Here is a 16,516-nt window from a genome sequence, read left to right on the forward strand (position 1 = left end):
CACCGAACTCGGCGTAACCTGGCACAGATTTCAGACGTGCAAAAGTCATGTGCGATGATGCAATGTCACTAATCACCTGACCAATCCGTGCAACATAAAAACATATATTAATGCTCACAGCTGCAACTGGAAATGACTCGCTCACGCTAGCGGATGATTGTTAAAAATATGACACGTTTGAACTTATCTCATTTTTGAAGGAGCAGAACTTAAGGGCTTAACGAGACGGCACTCAAAATTTTAGAAAATGAAGAGGTTGACGGTTGTGTATTCCTCATTTGTCCAAGCAAAATTTTCAAGATTATGGTATGAAGGGAGCAAGGAGTGCAAGGAGAAAATTTTGAGGGTCTTCTCATCGTACAAGAGTTTGAAGGAAGTGTTGAAAAAGTATGGTATGGTATAGGCACGATCAGACAATTCCCACCAGTAAGTTTCTCAAAAATTATTTTTTCGGGAGAGAAGTTATTTTTTTTTCTTGATAAAATTCATATATCCTTCAAATAAATGTGTGAATCTGCATCGGAGAAGCAGAGAATTTCATACACAGCCATTAACTTCTTTCATATTTCTAGGTGACATACAACTCGAAGACGAAGACGAGGAGTTGCGACAATGTTTAAAGGAAATGAAGCGCAGGTTTGGAAATATGGGAGCTTTACTTGCCGATAGCAACGAAGCCATGCATTATGAATATATTTCGGCCATTCTCTATGCTTCGCTCTACACCATAAAAAGAATAACCAATAAAGAGCTTATCTTAGCCCCTCAGCTCGAAGTTGTTGGCGAAGAAAGTACTGGTCGGGTCGACCATGCAAACAAGGCTCTTGAAGAACTAATATGCATTACGGAGAGAATGCTACATCAAGTGGTCATGGGTTTTTCTCAGAATTTGGTCCAATGTGAAAGTGCATTACAGTGCATTACAGGTGAATAAGAGAAAGCGTAGGTGGGCGAAGCATTTGGGATGACTACGACTATATTATGTGATCTCCAAAACGGCCACGGAATGGTATTTCCTCGGACGGAATATCCTGTACAAGTAAAAATCCTCTTAATATACGCTTTACTGAGTCTGCCTTAAAAGAGGATTCAGAAGAAGAAAAGGAGTTGTATAAAAACGTGAAGTGGGTGATGGAGGTTATTGTTGACGCATCTCAATCACATCACATCCATTGCCTAAGTATGGTCGAACTATAGTTGAAATGACTGAATGGAGCAACGATCAGACCCGTACCGTATTCTTATTGATAAGCTGAAAAATAGAAATGAAGAATACCATGAATTTGAATAGCATCGCAACGAAGATAAATGACCAGCATGGCACGAACTTTAATGGATATCAATGCAAAGAAAAATTTGCGAATCTTATTAGAGACTACAACGTAAGTTATTTTTTGATCTCTTGGCGTGATCCCTTTGGGACCCGTTCACTTTCTATATGACATCCAATAGATTGTACATATATTTTTTCTCTAAGTCGATGTGCGAATATATGAGTGGCAGTCGAAGGGCGAGAAGAAGCCGAATATTGATGGATTTCGTACTCATTTTTGGAAGAGACCTGAAGATCCATTTGACAGAATCCGTAATATGAATATTTCCAACCGCGGACGAAGTAGGAGAAGTTCTTTACTTACACCTTCTATTGAGGAGGTTGAACAGGTACTAGGCCAAAGATCATCTAGCCAAAGAAGTAGAAGGAGCCGAAGCAATCGAAGAAGTTGTACACGTTCGGAATCTCTGTCTCGTAATCTATTTCAGACTCCATCTATGCCTTGTAATGAAGATGGTGATACAGGAAATTGTTGGAGAGAACACTCCGATTTTATCTATCCAACCACCATCTTATGAAGTTTCTACTGGCAATCAAATAGTGTGGATGATGGTAATAATATAACAATGAGATTATGCGCCACTTGTGACAGTTCTATGTAATAAATTTTAGCCATGTATTTTTAATAAAGTTTCGCCTCCATATTAGGCAATTGATTTTTTAAACAATGTATCGTTCCCTAGCAGCTAGGCAAACAGGAATATTTAAAAATAAACCATACATTGTTTTGCTCAGATGTCAACGCGTACAGTACTAACTCACGATATTTTTTTCCTTGATAAATTAATCAATGCTCTAAGATGTTACAGGGAAAGTTTCGAGGAGGAATGTCTTGCTAAAATAGAATCACATAAATTTTTACTTCACTCAGAGATACGGTATGTCCAAAGAAAAAAGGTTCTATAAGGACCGGATAAAATGGCTAAAGCGTGATTTATACACAGTGAGCTGGAAATAGCTAGATTTTATAAGGAATGGGTCTCAGAACAAGAAATCTTAGTTATCTGTATTGGTGAAAAAAATAAAGCATCTAGAAAAGGTCGCAGAAACTAAATTATTTTTTATAGAATCCCGAGAGGATCAGGTATCATGCCTTGCAAGAAGAGATATCTCAGCTTAAGGAAAGGATTAGTAAACTTGTCAGCAAAAAATTCTCTATAGATAATGTCAGTATGGCTCAGGCAAATCCAGATCCGGTTGATGTAATTTTAACCAATCGAACAGCTATCTCCAATAGTTTGTAAGCCATTCGCAGGCATATAGATGGGACGAGAGTTTCAAATCCTATTAATCTTGGACGGCATTTTGATAATATTACTGATGGACTAGATGGTATTCTTTGAAATAGTACCCAATTGCAAGGGACTAGTGCAGGGAAATAGAAATTTACAGCAAATATAGCAAATATTATAGCCGAGCGTGATTAATATCAAAATTTATTGAATGATGAAAATAGACGAAGTAAATGATCTCAGTTAAATGAAGCTAGAGCCCAACTTTAAGGACATATCGTATGTTAACAGATGCATTAAATTGAAAGAAATGCACGTAGACAGAATTGGGAATTAGGCTGGCTGAATTAAATAATACTCAAAGAGAGCGAGATGAGTATAGAAGAAATGCTCACAGAATGACTGTACGCTATAATACTGATACAGAATGCTGGAGAAGAAGGCATGCAGGTTGCGTTCGCCAAGCCCAGAATTGGAAAGGCCGATACCAACCAGATCCCAAACCTAAACAAAAATATTTTTAATTTGCAACAATTTTTAGCGCTTCAGAATAATCCGCCTAATAATCAACAAATGACATTGGTTCAACCCTTTTAAAGGTCTTCAGAAACCTATAAGTCGGAAAAAAAAATTATAAAAAAACTCACTTTTTTTACGCATCAAATTATGATACCTACAAAAAACAACAAACATAAGCATAATATCTTTTGAATAAAAAAAAGGTTTCGAAAATATATTGCTTTAAAACTTAATATTCATACCCAAAAGAAGCTGATTAAATATAAAAACCTATAAAATGAGAAAAGGGGTTTTCTTAAAAAAATCTAAAAAGAATAGTATATACTTTTAAATGTAGTCCAAGTAGTCCAAAAAACAAATCCTATTAAAAAGGAAAGTATAATGTTTCCTTTTAAAAAAGACGAGAAAATGGCATATACATTACTCTTTGAAATGATCTTTAAACTTTAACCCCAAAATTGATTTTTTTTTTTTTTTTTTGTAAGAAATTTAAAAAAGGATTCGATTCAGATATTTACAGTATCTTGGTTCTGTGGATCGGAATGGAATTACCTTTAATAAATAAAAATTAAGAAATATACAAAAAAAGATTATTTTTTTCTTTTTCTAAAATTCACAAAAGAAATAAACAAAATAAAACTGAATTAAATTATACGTTCTATAGTCCAAAATAAATACATTACCGGTCTATGATAATAATTCGTAATAATTTGACGCAACATATTGTACGTTACAATCGTTACATTATTCAAATTAATTTATATAGAATAATCTAAATATTACCAAACTTTTTTAATTCTATAGATAATAAAAAATGAATTAAATTAAATTAGAAGTAACTTTTTAAAGCAACTTTCTTAGGCGTGAATTTAAATTTCCATCATCATTTTCATAGTACTCTGATTTACCATCAAATCCATCCATCTTCACCAATTTTTTTATATCCTTAAATCCTTCAAATGGCAAATGGACTTTGACTGGCTTACATATTGTAACCTTTATAAATTTATTAATTTTGGGATTTCCACAGGTCCATTCTTCCATTAATCTAAATGGGTCACATTATTATACATCAAAACCTTCAGTAAAAGGTTTATTACGATATTCGATATTTGCTGATTCGGTATATTTTTCTGAAATATTTATTTTATTAAATTCAATTTCCGTTGGATTCGTTGGATTATTTTCAAGATCATTCACATTTCACACCCACTTTGTAAATTGTAATTTACTTTATATACCTTTCATGGTTTTTTCTGTTTAGCGTATATATATATTTTTTAATATTCTACTAATTTTTGTTCGATGCAGTATTACATAAATCATTTTTTGTCCGGCCCGCCGTAGTAAATTTTGTATTGCGCAACATGCACGTGACGTTTGGGAATGTGCAAAATTTGCTCACATGATCATCATTAATGACCAATTGTTTTCGCTATACTGTACATCTAATATTTATTGACGCTACTTTTTATACAATGTTCCATTGGAAATAAAGGATATACGTTACAATTGACCCATATAGTCACACTCTTTTGAACAATACGTATGTTTATAAGTAACTCGGAATAAGATGATTATATTGGGTCAAACTCTAATATTAAAAAAATATTACTATAATATACTGTATACTCAGCAGTTACTATTGTAGCTATAAAAAATTTTGAAAGACCAATAACTTTTATTCTAAATTTTTGTGAATTATATTTTAGGATAAGATAATTTGCCGTCAGAAATGATGTAAATAATACAACAATTCCCAATTATCGAGAGTATAATGTTAATTCTTGTCCAATTATCCATCCAAAAACAACAGTTGGTGGTGGTGAAGTACTGAAGTATGCAATATTTGTCTCTCTTCCATGCCTGATTCTAGGAAAAAGAAATTATCACCTTTTAAAAATAACATTAATTCGTGATCCGGATGTCGATCAGTGAAAATTCGTAAATAATAAGAACCTGACAAAGACAAGTCATTTCTTAATTTTTATCGGAAGAGAAATTAATAATACATTCGAAAGCTGTGGTTTTTCTGCTATAAAATACTGCGTAACATTTTCATTTTGTTGCACTGGATGCAGTGATACCTTACCCACAAAAATGCCAATCAAATAAATTTCATTAATGATCAAAATTTCGCACCATTTTTTGATAGTAATTTTCACTGATTTATAGCCGGATCTCGAATTGATAATAAAAAAATATATAAAGCTAAAAATAATGTTTTAATATAGGTAGGAAGCGTGGTACAAAAGTTGGTGCAACTTATTTTATACTATTATTCTATAAATACATTAAATACATTGTGATGTGCAGATCTATTTCAAATCAGGTATGCCGTCTTTATATATTTTTTTGCGTTCGGAGTTTTTCGTATATAGAGATACCGTATTTCCTACGGATACTTTAATTACTTTACTGTATGCATAAGTAGGTACATTTGCTTACAAAATTTCCGAATTTGCAAGCCTAAAAGGAGCGTAAAATGTAACTTTATTTTTAAATTCAGAATTTTTGCGGAACAAATTTACCCACTTACAATTAACATGTAAGCAAGTACGTAAATTTCTTAAAAATCGGCATATTTAACAGTTACTATAAAAGGATATTACCGTTACGTTATAACAAAAATCGTCAAAATAAATAAGGTCATATTTTAAGGTTTAACTTTCTAAAAAAAAAAAACTGAAAGTTATTCTGAAATAAAGAAAATGGAATGCCCTTATTCGTGAAAATTTATTTATCCGAATACTCCCAAAATGTCTAGATCTACAACGAAAATATATATATATATATATTTTGTCATAACAAAGCCAATCTTATTCCTTTTTACATTTACTACAACAATAATTTAATTAAAAAGGATTTTATTAAAGTTTTATTTTTATTATGAATCGTCTGAATCTTGTTAGATGCATCTTATAAATTCAGTAAGAAGTTAGAAATGACAAAAATATCATAAAAACTTATGTTGAAGTTAGTTCGTGTATTAATTAAATAGTATAATAAAGGCTAACTGTACATATGCCATGTGGTTGGTAAGTCACCAATTATTTTTGGGATCGACAAAAGATTTGCGATTTCCCCTTGCGTAATAACGGTTGGCAAATTTTGCCTGAAAACCATCGAAGGATGATACTAAACAATAAATAATATTTGGTTGAAACAGAGAGAAAGGGTTAAAAGCTTCATTTCAGATGATCTTAAACCATTCTAAAATTTATTAAATTTATTTTTAATATTATGTGTATGTAAATAAAATTTATGAGAACAAAAAAAAATTGTTGGGCTAAAAAAGCCCTTGTTAAAAAAAGTTGTTTTTGTAATTTATTATTTACTTATAGTGTGTTAATATTCTTCCGTATATGGTTCTTTTTTTTAATTTGGCGGTAGTTTATTTGATAACATATAATTTCCTACAAATATAAAACGGTGTAACTTAATGAAATACTCTATTCTTCTAACAATATATCCAATAATCGATAAAAGATCATCAATTATTAAACAACACATGACACGTAAACATTGTGAATCTCCGAATAGAAAAAGGGTCTTTGTTTAATTTATTTTGATGATCAACATATGGGTTTCATGTTAAATTTTCATTCTTTATTCCCTTTTTTTTTCCTTATTAGGGTTTAAAATGTTAAAATAAAAATATTAAAATATTTTTAAATGAAATAGTGAAATGAAACTCTTTGTGTATCAATTTTTTTTATTTTTTTTTATTTTTTTTTTATAAAATGACGAATTTTTTCTTTTAATTTGAAATTTTTTAAGAGAAAAATTATCAGGAATAGTTTTTTCTCTTCATCCCGACACAGCCACCGCTTAAAATTTTTTTTTTTTTTTTTTTTTTTACTTGATTTATTTATTTACATTTTTTTTTTTTTTCATTCATTTTCATTTATTATTTATTTTTTTTTTATTCTTCCTAACGTAAGAAAAAATTTCACATCCTTGTGATTTATTATTTATTTTATCTTTTTTTTTTTTTTTTAGAAAAAAAACAAAAAAAAAATTACTATTTTTAACAAACGTTAATTTATACATTCATTAAAATCAAAACCCTAATTTCTTTAAATCAAAAAAAAAAAAAAAAAAAATTATTTTTTTCTTTCTTTATTATAATTTTAAACCATGTCACCAATCTTACCCGAAAAAGTTAAACGAAGTAAATCTGGTACAAAATACCTTCCTGCAGTTGACCTGCATGAACGCAGGTATAAAGAAGCAAGAAATATCGTAATAAATACGATACAAGAATCTCATGCTACGGGTATTTCTCGTATAAGATTCATAACTGGACGTGGAAATCACGTAAATCAAAATGGTGAACAAGGAGTACTTTATAAAGCTTTTCGCTCATGGTTGTCTGATACTACTATTAAACATTTGGTACAAAGTTATATCAAATATGATGGATCTTATGTAGTATTTCTTAAAATATCTAAGGAATCAAATTCTACGGATTCATACTTTGATGTAAGTGTTATTAAACAAGAAGCTTTAAATGGTGATATTGATGCGCAATTTATTCTTGGATTAATGTATCTTGATGGTAATGGTGGTGTTAAACAAGATGCTGCTGAAGCTTTAAAATGGTTAAGAAAATGCGCTGAAAAAGGTGATATTAGTGCACAATTAATTATTGGAAATTTATTACAAGAAGGAACCGTTGTTGATAAAAATGTTAAAGAAGCTTTTAAATGGTTTAAAAAAGCTGCTGAAGGTGATAATTCTGATGCTCAACTTATACTTGGAAGAATTTATCTTGATGGTAATGAAGCTAAACAACAAGATATTGGTCAAGCCTTAAAATGGTTTAAAAAATCTGCTGAAAAAGGTGATGATAGTGCACAATTAATAGTTGGTGAATTATTATATCAAGGAAAAGGCGCTAAAAAAGATATTAAAGAAGCTTTTAAATGGTTTAAACAATCTGCTGAAAATGATAATCCTGATGCTCAATTTACTATTGCAAAAATGTATTTTGATGGTGATGGTATTAAAAAAGATATTGATGAAGCTTTAATATGGTTGAAAAAATCTGCTGAACAAGGTGTTGTTAATGCTCAATTATTTATTGGAAATTTATTATATGAAGGAAATGTTATTAAAAATAATTCAAAAGAAGCTTTTAAATGGTTTGAAAAAGCTGCAGAAAAGGGTAATTTGGATGCTCAATTTACTATTGGACGTATGTATCTTGATGGTAATGGAGTTAAAAAAGATATTGAAAAAGCTTTAAAATGGTTTAAACAACCCGCTGAACAAGGTGATCCTAATGCACAATTTATCGTTGGAAATTTATTACAAGAAGGAAAAAGCGTTAAAAAAGATGCTAAAGAAGCTTTTAAATTATTTAAAAAAGCTGCAGAAAATGGTAATATGGGCGCTCAATTTACTCTTGGAAGAATTTATCTTTCTGGTAATGAAGTTAAACAGCAAGATATTGGTCAAGCTTTAAAATGGTTTAAAAAATCCGCAGAACAAGGCGATGTTAGTTCACAATTAATCGTAGGAAATTTATTATACGAAGGAAAAGGCGCTAAAAAAGATACTAAAGAAGCTTTTAATTGGTTTAAAAAAGCTGCAGAAAATGATAGTACCGATGCTCAATTTACTATTGGACGAATGTATCTTGATGGTGATGGAGTTGATAAAGATTTTGAAGCTGCTTTAAAATGGATCAAATTATCTGCTAAACAGGATGATACTAATGCTCAATTACGAGCTGGAAAATTATTATATGAAAGTAAAGATATGAGTAACGGTAATAAAGAAGCTCTCAAATTGTTTAAACAAGCAGCTAAACAAAATAATGCTGATGCACAAATTATGGTTAGTAAAATGTATTTAAATGGCGATGGAGTTTGGAGGAAAAATAACAAGAAATCATTAAAATGGATGTTAAGAGCCGCTGAACAAAATAATAATACAGAAGCTCAATTTCTCCTTGGAAAGATGTACGCTAAAGGCAATGGGGTTAAACAAAAGAATATTGAAGAAGCCCTAAAATGGTTTAAAAAGGCTGCTGAACAAGGACATTTTGAAGCCGGAATTATCGTTGATGCTTTTGTTTAAAACTTTTTATTTAAAAAATTAACGACTAAACGAATTTTGTAATTATTGTAATAAATAAATAAACATTTAAAATTTTATAAATATTTAAAATTTTACAAACACTTAAAATTTTTACAAACACTTAAAATTTTTATAAACTTTAAAATTTTTATAAATTCTTTTATTTCAAGTGAACTTTAATCGTGCTTGTTGCTGTGCAACGTATTTCTTTGTGCCCTAAATAAGGAAAATAAATAATTTGTTTCATGTTACAAACTCTCAAGTTTCAATTCATTTGTTCAATTGAGAACAATAATAAATTGACAACAATCTTTATGCAGTAATTTGATAAGACTAACACAACATACGCAGTAAATTTGAAGAGAAAAAATTTTATTACTAGAAAACAAATGAATTTGACAATTATTTTCGTCAAACCAGCCAAGTAAACATCATTTTTTAATACATTTATACCGTGTGCGTGAAGTATCGCTGAAAAAGAGTAAAATATATTCATCTTGAAATATAAAATTATGATAAATATTGAATGAATAAGGAAATTTCACGATTCAATTCAATATCTTAAACAGGTAAAATTTTTGACGTTTGTAGAAAAGTCTGATCGGTTTTGTCCGAAAATAGGAGCTTTTTATTATAGTTTTTATTCACAGGCGCTTATATTTTTATTCTATTTCATATTTTTCAGGAAATGGGTTTGTAAAAATAAATTGAACCTTACAAGGTGTCTGTATAACTGCAGTCCGAGACTTGTACCGACCTATAAAAAAACAAAAACGGACATTAGTTAACGTTCGTTAAATAAAATTAATAAAAAAATAGTAATAATATTCGAAGTACACTTATAATTAACCAATCACGTGATACTAGTAGCTTGTATTTTAAATTTGCCATGCCCATTCATCGTCGGACATGAATATACTGTACGTCTGTATCAGATAATGCTGGGTCACCTTTGTTACAATCAATTGGTCATCATTGTAATAATAATATAATATAATCAAGACAATCATATCACTTTATTCTCTTCGCTTCATTTTATCGCACATACAATAATAACGATATGAACCATAGGAAAATAAAAGACAAAGTTAATAATATCCAAGGATATTAGATTATGAAAAGCCCTATTTTAATACTTTTTTGTGAATGAAAATGAGACTAAATCTCAATTAAGTAAGATTATTAAATTGCCTTTATAATGAGCATACTATTCTGCTATGTAAATTTTTATAAATTTGACGAATATTGGTTATCAAAATACTTTTTAAGAATTTTATTTACAAATATTTCGTTTTTATAATTATTACGGATTTTCTGCCTAACAGTTCCACTTCCTTTTTTAAATTTTTATATTAAAATCGATTATACTTTTCATAGTCTGATATGCTCAAATCTTTTAAAATTACTATACTTACTATCATCGCATTAATTTTTGAATATTTAGCCCATGACTTAGAATGGAGCGACACTTGGGTTTTCGCATTGAATTTTTTGGTTATAATTCTATTGTCCAAATTACTTGAACTTGCAGCTAAAGACGTTAGCCTGAGAGTTGGCCGGGTAATTGTCAAAAGCGATTAAATTTAATTCTACTCAACATAAAATTGCCAGTGTTAAATGTTAATAGTTCTTTCTTTACCTTTGTTCTTGCAGATGAGCGGTAGTTTGCTAAATGTAACTTTCGGTAATAATGTGGTAGAGCTAATTCTTTCTGCAATAGCATTTATGGATGGACAGATACGCGTAGTTCAAGCATCTTTGCTTGGATCAATTCTCTCAAATCTACTGTTGGTATTAGGAATGTGTATTGTTTCAAGAGGTAGAAGAATTTTTCATGAAGAAGAGTTTAATCAAACTGCCGAAAGTATAATAGCTTTAGCGTGCATTGGTTTAATTTCTCCCACGGCATTAAATTTTTTCGTTAGAAATAGCAATACAAATAGTAAAGAACTTTCCAGCTTATCTCATGGAACAGTAATTGTTTTATTGATTATTTATTTCCTTTATCTCTATTTCCAGGTGAGTGTAATAATCTCGACAACGAGATCAATCTTATTGTATCGTATTATATTTTCTACCACGCACGTGATATCTAACTTCGTTACTACTATTTGGAGTTAAAATCTCATCCCCATCCATATCATGAAGAAGGAGATCAACCTAAATCATCGCTTATTATATCAATAAGTTTATTGGCTGTCGTATTCATTGTTGTGATTTTTTCTTCCAAATGCTTGATTGGTTCAATTGATGGAGTAGTACAATCTTTAGGATTAAGTAGAACTTTTGTCGGTTTTGTTTTATTGCCTATAGTTGGTAATGCTGCTGAGGTAATTGTCAAAATATGAATTTTCTTTCTATTTTTTAAAAACTAACACATTACTTTTAATTAAATGATAGATTATGACTGTTGCTACTACTACAATAAATAATAGAACGGGTCTTTCAATCAATATCAATGATGATGGAAATTCAGTGGTAAATAATTTTGTAAATTATACTGGTACTAAAAATTTTTTCTCTCTAACTTTACCTATTTCTCTTTAGCAAATAATACTTTTTGTTACAGCCACACCATTCTTTGCTGTACTTGGATGGATAATAATAAATGAAATGACATTACACTTCCAATCATTAGAAGCTGCTGTATTTGTTATTGCATTTTTAATGGCAAATTATCTTATTCAGAAATATAATTTGCAAAAATTTAAAGAAAAATTTTGGTCTTCCATTTAATTAGTTAATAATTATAATATTTAATATGTTCTGAATTTGATATAATAATTCTCATAACTAGTAATTTTTTATATAAAGAAGCTTAGTACACAGACGTCGCGCTTTACACACATGATCGTTTAATCGGAACTGGTCTCATGAATCGTTTCAGGGCAGGAATTTTGTTCTTGTAGTGTATTAATCTCATAAAATTGTAATGTATATTTAGAAATTGTTACGATTAATTTATAGAATATACAGTAAATATATTGTTTTATAATTTCATAAGATATTAATAAAAGAGGGTTAAGTTTGCATAACAATAAACAATGATCAGACGTAATTGTACTTTAACATAATTAGTCTAGTAATATATTCTTGGGAAAAAAAACAACTCACTGCATTTAATAAAGATGCATAATGATCAAATAATCGTGCGATAATTTACTAGAAAAAGAATTGTTAAATTTTTTTTTTTTTTAAGTTTTGAAGTGTTATAATTTATTTGATCAATAGTGATGATTGAATTAGATCTACAGACAAATTTAATTTTAAACCTCTGTGAAATCTAGTGTTGTATCCGTTTACAGCTGTTTTCATATTATTCGGGACAAGGTAAAATTTTGAACCCAACATCCGGTCCGGTATGTCGGATGTCGGATTGTCACGTGAATCAAGATTTATACTAAATGATCAATGGTGAAAGAAATAAACAAAATAAACAAAAAAACTCTTTTTACGACGACGTTAGACGTTTATTTATTTAAAATACAACAAAAGTGTTCGCCTCCAATATAATAGAAAGAGTTTCCACGCCACTAAACATCATTCCTAACCACTTTAATAATGAAAAATATCTTTTTATTATAAAACTTCTTTGTTATTTTGTATTTACTGTTCTGAGTGTCTACTGGTCTATCTTTATAGTACCACCTGTTTACTCGCTCCTTCTCTCAACAAGTATACGAAGTCCTCTCAAACTTACTTTATGAATGAACGACGAAGATAGTAAAACTTAACCCTTACCTCACATGTGACACCCGTGGAAGCGGAACGGCAAAAATTATCTTTTTGTCCCTATACGACATCCTTTTTTGACCCTCCTATATGTAATATAGTATATGCGGGTCAAAAAAATAACACGAGGAGGGTCAAAAAGGTATTTCTTGCAGCGGAACGACCCGGATTATATACAATACTAAAAAGGAATGCTATAAATAACACAATAAAAATAATAAAAATAAGCAAACTAACTAATTTATATAAAAATGAATGATAATCATTTCATTAGTACTTAATAATACCTAAGACTAAATGAATTAACCATGCGCCCGTGGTAAATCACGTTGCCACTGCAGTCTTAACAAAAATGATGTTTAATATAAAATCACATATATATAATACAATGCTTGGTTAATATAATGATGCAATATTAAAAATTATAAAAATAGAATTCGAAAACCTCCCCTTTTAACTAAGTCAAATTATCTTGCCTTTTATAATGAAATCATCAAAATAAATTCTAAGTTCATAAAAATATTTTGTCTTCCCTTTTTGAGGTCTCCCATTATTAAAGCAAACGGATTTTGATCTTAGACAATCTTTTCCTTCACTTTCTAAAAATATAAGTTTCTACTTTAAATAAATATTCACTTTGAAAATTCCTAAAAATTGATCTTCAATCCTATTTCTTATTATGGTCATTCTACGATCCTAATTCCCCTTCGGCCCTTCCCAATAAATAAGAATACATTACATTTGCAACATTCCACAATTATAATACTTTAAAATTTTATACACTCGAAACTGAATATAGACTTCCCTAGCGTAACCTGAAAAAAATGTCACGAAATGGCCGGCATTACGCAACTTGACTGAAATTAATTGTGGCGCACTTGTGACGAATAAGGTGTGACGAATAGGTTTTTACATACTCGAAAAAAACTAAGTCCCTCAGATACTTATAGAAAATGGAAACGCAGTGGGGTGTGACGGTTGTGACAAAAAAAATGTCACGTGAATTTTCGTGACATTTTTTTCAGGTTACGCTGGGTCATAAAGATGCTGCCCGAAACTATTTTTCAGTTTCCGAAACCGAAACTGAAACCGAAACTAAACCCGAAACTATTCCGAAACTCCCGAAACTAGCCGAAACTCCCGAAATTAGCCCGAAACTCCCGAAACTAGCCCGAAACTCACTAATTTTGGCCAAAATTAAAATTTGGCCAAAATTATGACATTTTATCACGTGACGTTACACCAATTTCCTAAAAAGGAAATTATGTTTCCCAGTAAAATTGGAAAAATTAGTCACACAATGGTTACACGAACTTACAAAAAAGGAAATTTTAATGTCGATCATTTTCTTGGCCAGAATTACGTCCTAAAAATGGCCAGGATTATATCAATAATTTCGGCTAAATTTTGAACTTTCAGTAATAATTTTGGCATTATAAATTTTGGATTAATTTTACCAGTTTCAGATTAGTTTTACCAGTTTCGGGTTAGTTATACCAGTTTCGGGTTAGTTTTACCAGTTTCATATTAGTTTTACCAGTTTCAGATTAGTTTTACCAGTTTCAGATTAGTTTTACCAGTTTTACCAGTTTTGGAAAATAAGAAAATTTCAGAAATAGTTTTACCAAGTTTCGGTTTTGACAGTTTCGGAAACTACTAAGTTTCGGGCAGCATCTTTACGCTGGGAAAGTCCTGAATATAATACTGCGCCTCACAACTAATAAATTCACTAATTGATATACATTCCCAGTTGTGCAAAATTTATTTGTCATATACTGTATGCAATGATGCATATAATGCATTTTGCATAAATATTATTACCATATTTATTCATACCGTTTAATAATAATGAAAAAAGAAACAAAGATATTTTCCGATTAGGGAGAATTTTGGGTCAATATATTGGTAAAGGTAAAGCATATAACATGAATGATATAAATTAGAATTATTCAAAATTATTAAAACAAACTTGCAATATAATAAAACTAGTTTTGTGTGGAACTAAAGAACCTGAAGGTAAATATAATATACAAAACAAAGTTGAAATATTAAGATTTTTATTTATTAAAAAACTTAATTGTAAATAATCAAATATAATTAAATCAAATTTGCAATATAACAAAACTAGTTTCAAGTAATATTGAAGAATTTGAAGAAAGTGGCACTGGAGAATATAAGGGTATATTAAACAAGCTGAAATATTAAATTTTTATTTATTAAAACATTTAATTGTAAATAATCAAATATAATTAAACCAAATTTACAATATACAAAACTAGTTACCAGTAATATTGAAGAATTTGAAGAAAGTGACACTGAAGAATTTGAGGGAGTGGAACTGAAAAATTTGAAGAAAGTGGTATTGAAGAATTTAAAGAAAGCACTAAAGAATTTGAAGGAAGTGGAACTGAAGAATTTGATGATAGCAGTATTAAGGAATCTAAAGGTATATCAAACAAGCTGAAATATTTGTTAATAATTTAAATACTATCTATAATTATACCTTATGCAATATACAAATAAAATTTAAACTAACTATATTATACAAAATTATATTAAATAATTTAGCTCGTAAGTTAATAAGTTATCTTATAATTTCTTATAATTGAATAATAATGACATTACTTATTATTTGTGTTATATTCCATGCAACTAAATAATTCATTTAATGATTAATAATACTATAGTTAGTAAGTTATCAGTTATTTAAATCTTTAGTTCTTTTCTTAATTTATTTTACATTATATTCAGATAAATTCTTTGTTTAAATAACTATTTAATATTACAGATGGTAAGTAACAATAGTATATTTATTTGTTTTAATATTTTATATGACTCAACTAATTATATTCTAAATTCAATTAACTAGATTGTAAGTTGATAGTATATTTAATTTATAGTATTAAAATGCTTTGTATTATATTTGTATCTAACTAATTATTGATAATTATACTACAGGGTGTAAGTTGTATAATATTTATATTTCTATTATATATATAAAATAAGCTAACTAAACTTTATTGAAAAATTTCCTTTTAGTTGGTAGGTTATAAGTTATTTATTTAATTTTATTATTACTTATTTATATACAATATTTAAACTAACAAATCCTTTATTTAAAAAAATTATTTAATAATATAGAGTGTATGTAAGTTATTTAATTAATTCTATTAATATTTATTTATATAATATTTACATATAATTTAGACTAACTAAATTCTTTATTTTAAAAAAATTATTTAATAATATAGGGAGTAAGTTATTTATTTAATTTCATCATTATTTATTTATATAATATTTGCATATAAACTAAATCCTTTATTTAAAATTATTTTGTAATTTCTTTTAGCTGGTAAGTTTATAAATTATTTATTTAATTCCGTCTATTATTGCTTTTAAATAATACTATATATATAATTCAACCAAACTAAATCCTTTAATTAAAAATTATTTTGTAATTTTCTTTTAGATGGTAAGTTATAAGTATTTATTTAACTCTATTATTACTATTTATATAATATTTACAAATTTTTACTTAAAAAATTATTTTATAATTCCTTTTAGATCGTTAGTCATTTACTTAATTCTATTATTAAATATTTATATAATCCTT

The 16,516-nt window shown here is 28.7% G+C and overlaps 4 protein-coding genes across 4 annotated transcripts; all 4 read left to right on the plus strand.

The window, feature by feature from the left end:
* Positions 1-1,202: 1,202 nt before the first annotated feature.
* On the plus strand, positions 1,203-1,851 carry OCT59_016138 (uncharacterized protein; the record flags this gene model as incomplete). The annotated part of the gene is made up of 3 exons (XM_066132270.1): positions 1,203-1,235; positions 1,373-1,382; positions 1,478-1,851. The coding sequence occupies 3 exons, from the start codon at positions 1,203-1,205 to the stop codon at positions 1,849-1,851; spliced, it is 417 nt and encodes a 138-aa protein (XP_066003271.1).
* A 5,373-nt stretch (positions 1,852-7,224) lies between these two features.
* On the plus strand, positions 7,225-9,286 carry OCT59_016139 (uncharacterized protein; the record flags this gene model as incomplete). Its single annotated transcript, XM_025319437.2, has 1 exon — positions 7,225-9,286. One exon carries the CDS (start codon positions 7,225-7,227, stop codon positions 9,169-9,171), a length of 1,947 nt encoding a protein of 648 aa, XP_025173805.2. The 3' UTR covers positions 9,172-9,286.
* Positions 9,287-10,554: 1,268 nt separating this feature from the next.
* Positions 10,555-11,907, plus strand: OCT59_016140 (uncharacterized protein; the record flags this gene model as incomplete). Its single annotated transcript, XM_025319438.2, has 5 exons — positions 10,555-10,731; positions 10,825-11,190; positions 11,289-11,501; positions 11,572-11,649; positions 11,719-11,907. The coding sequence occupies 5 exons, from the start codon at positions 10,555-10,557 to the stop codon at positions 11,905-11,907; spliced, it is 1,023 nt and encodes a 340-aa protein (XP_025173806.2).
* Positions 11,908-14,167: 2,260 nt separating this feature from the next.
* Positions 14,168-15,367, plus strand: OCT59_016141 (uncharacterized protein; the record flags this gene model as incomplete). The annotated part of the gene is made up of 5 exons (XM_066132272.1): positions 14,168-14,177; positions 14,785-14,814; positions 14,893-14,919; positions 15,032-15,082; positions 15,183-15,367. The coding sequence occupies 5 exons, from the start codon at positions 14,168-14,170 to the stop codon at positions 15,365-15,367; spliced, it is 303 nt and encodes a 100-aa protein (XP_066003272.1).
* Between the last annotated feature and the right edge of the window lie 1,149 nt (positions 15,368-16,516).

The sequence above is a fragment of the Rhizophagus irregularis genome, chromosome 24 (assembly GCF_026210795.1).
Source record: "Rhizophagus irregularis chromosome 24, complete sequence".
Taxonomy (NCBI): domain Eukaryota; kingdom Fungi; phylum Glomeromycota; class Glomeromycetes; order Glomerales; family Glomeraceae; genus Rhizophagus; species Rhizophagus irregularis.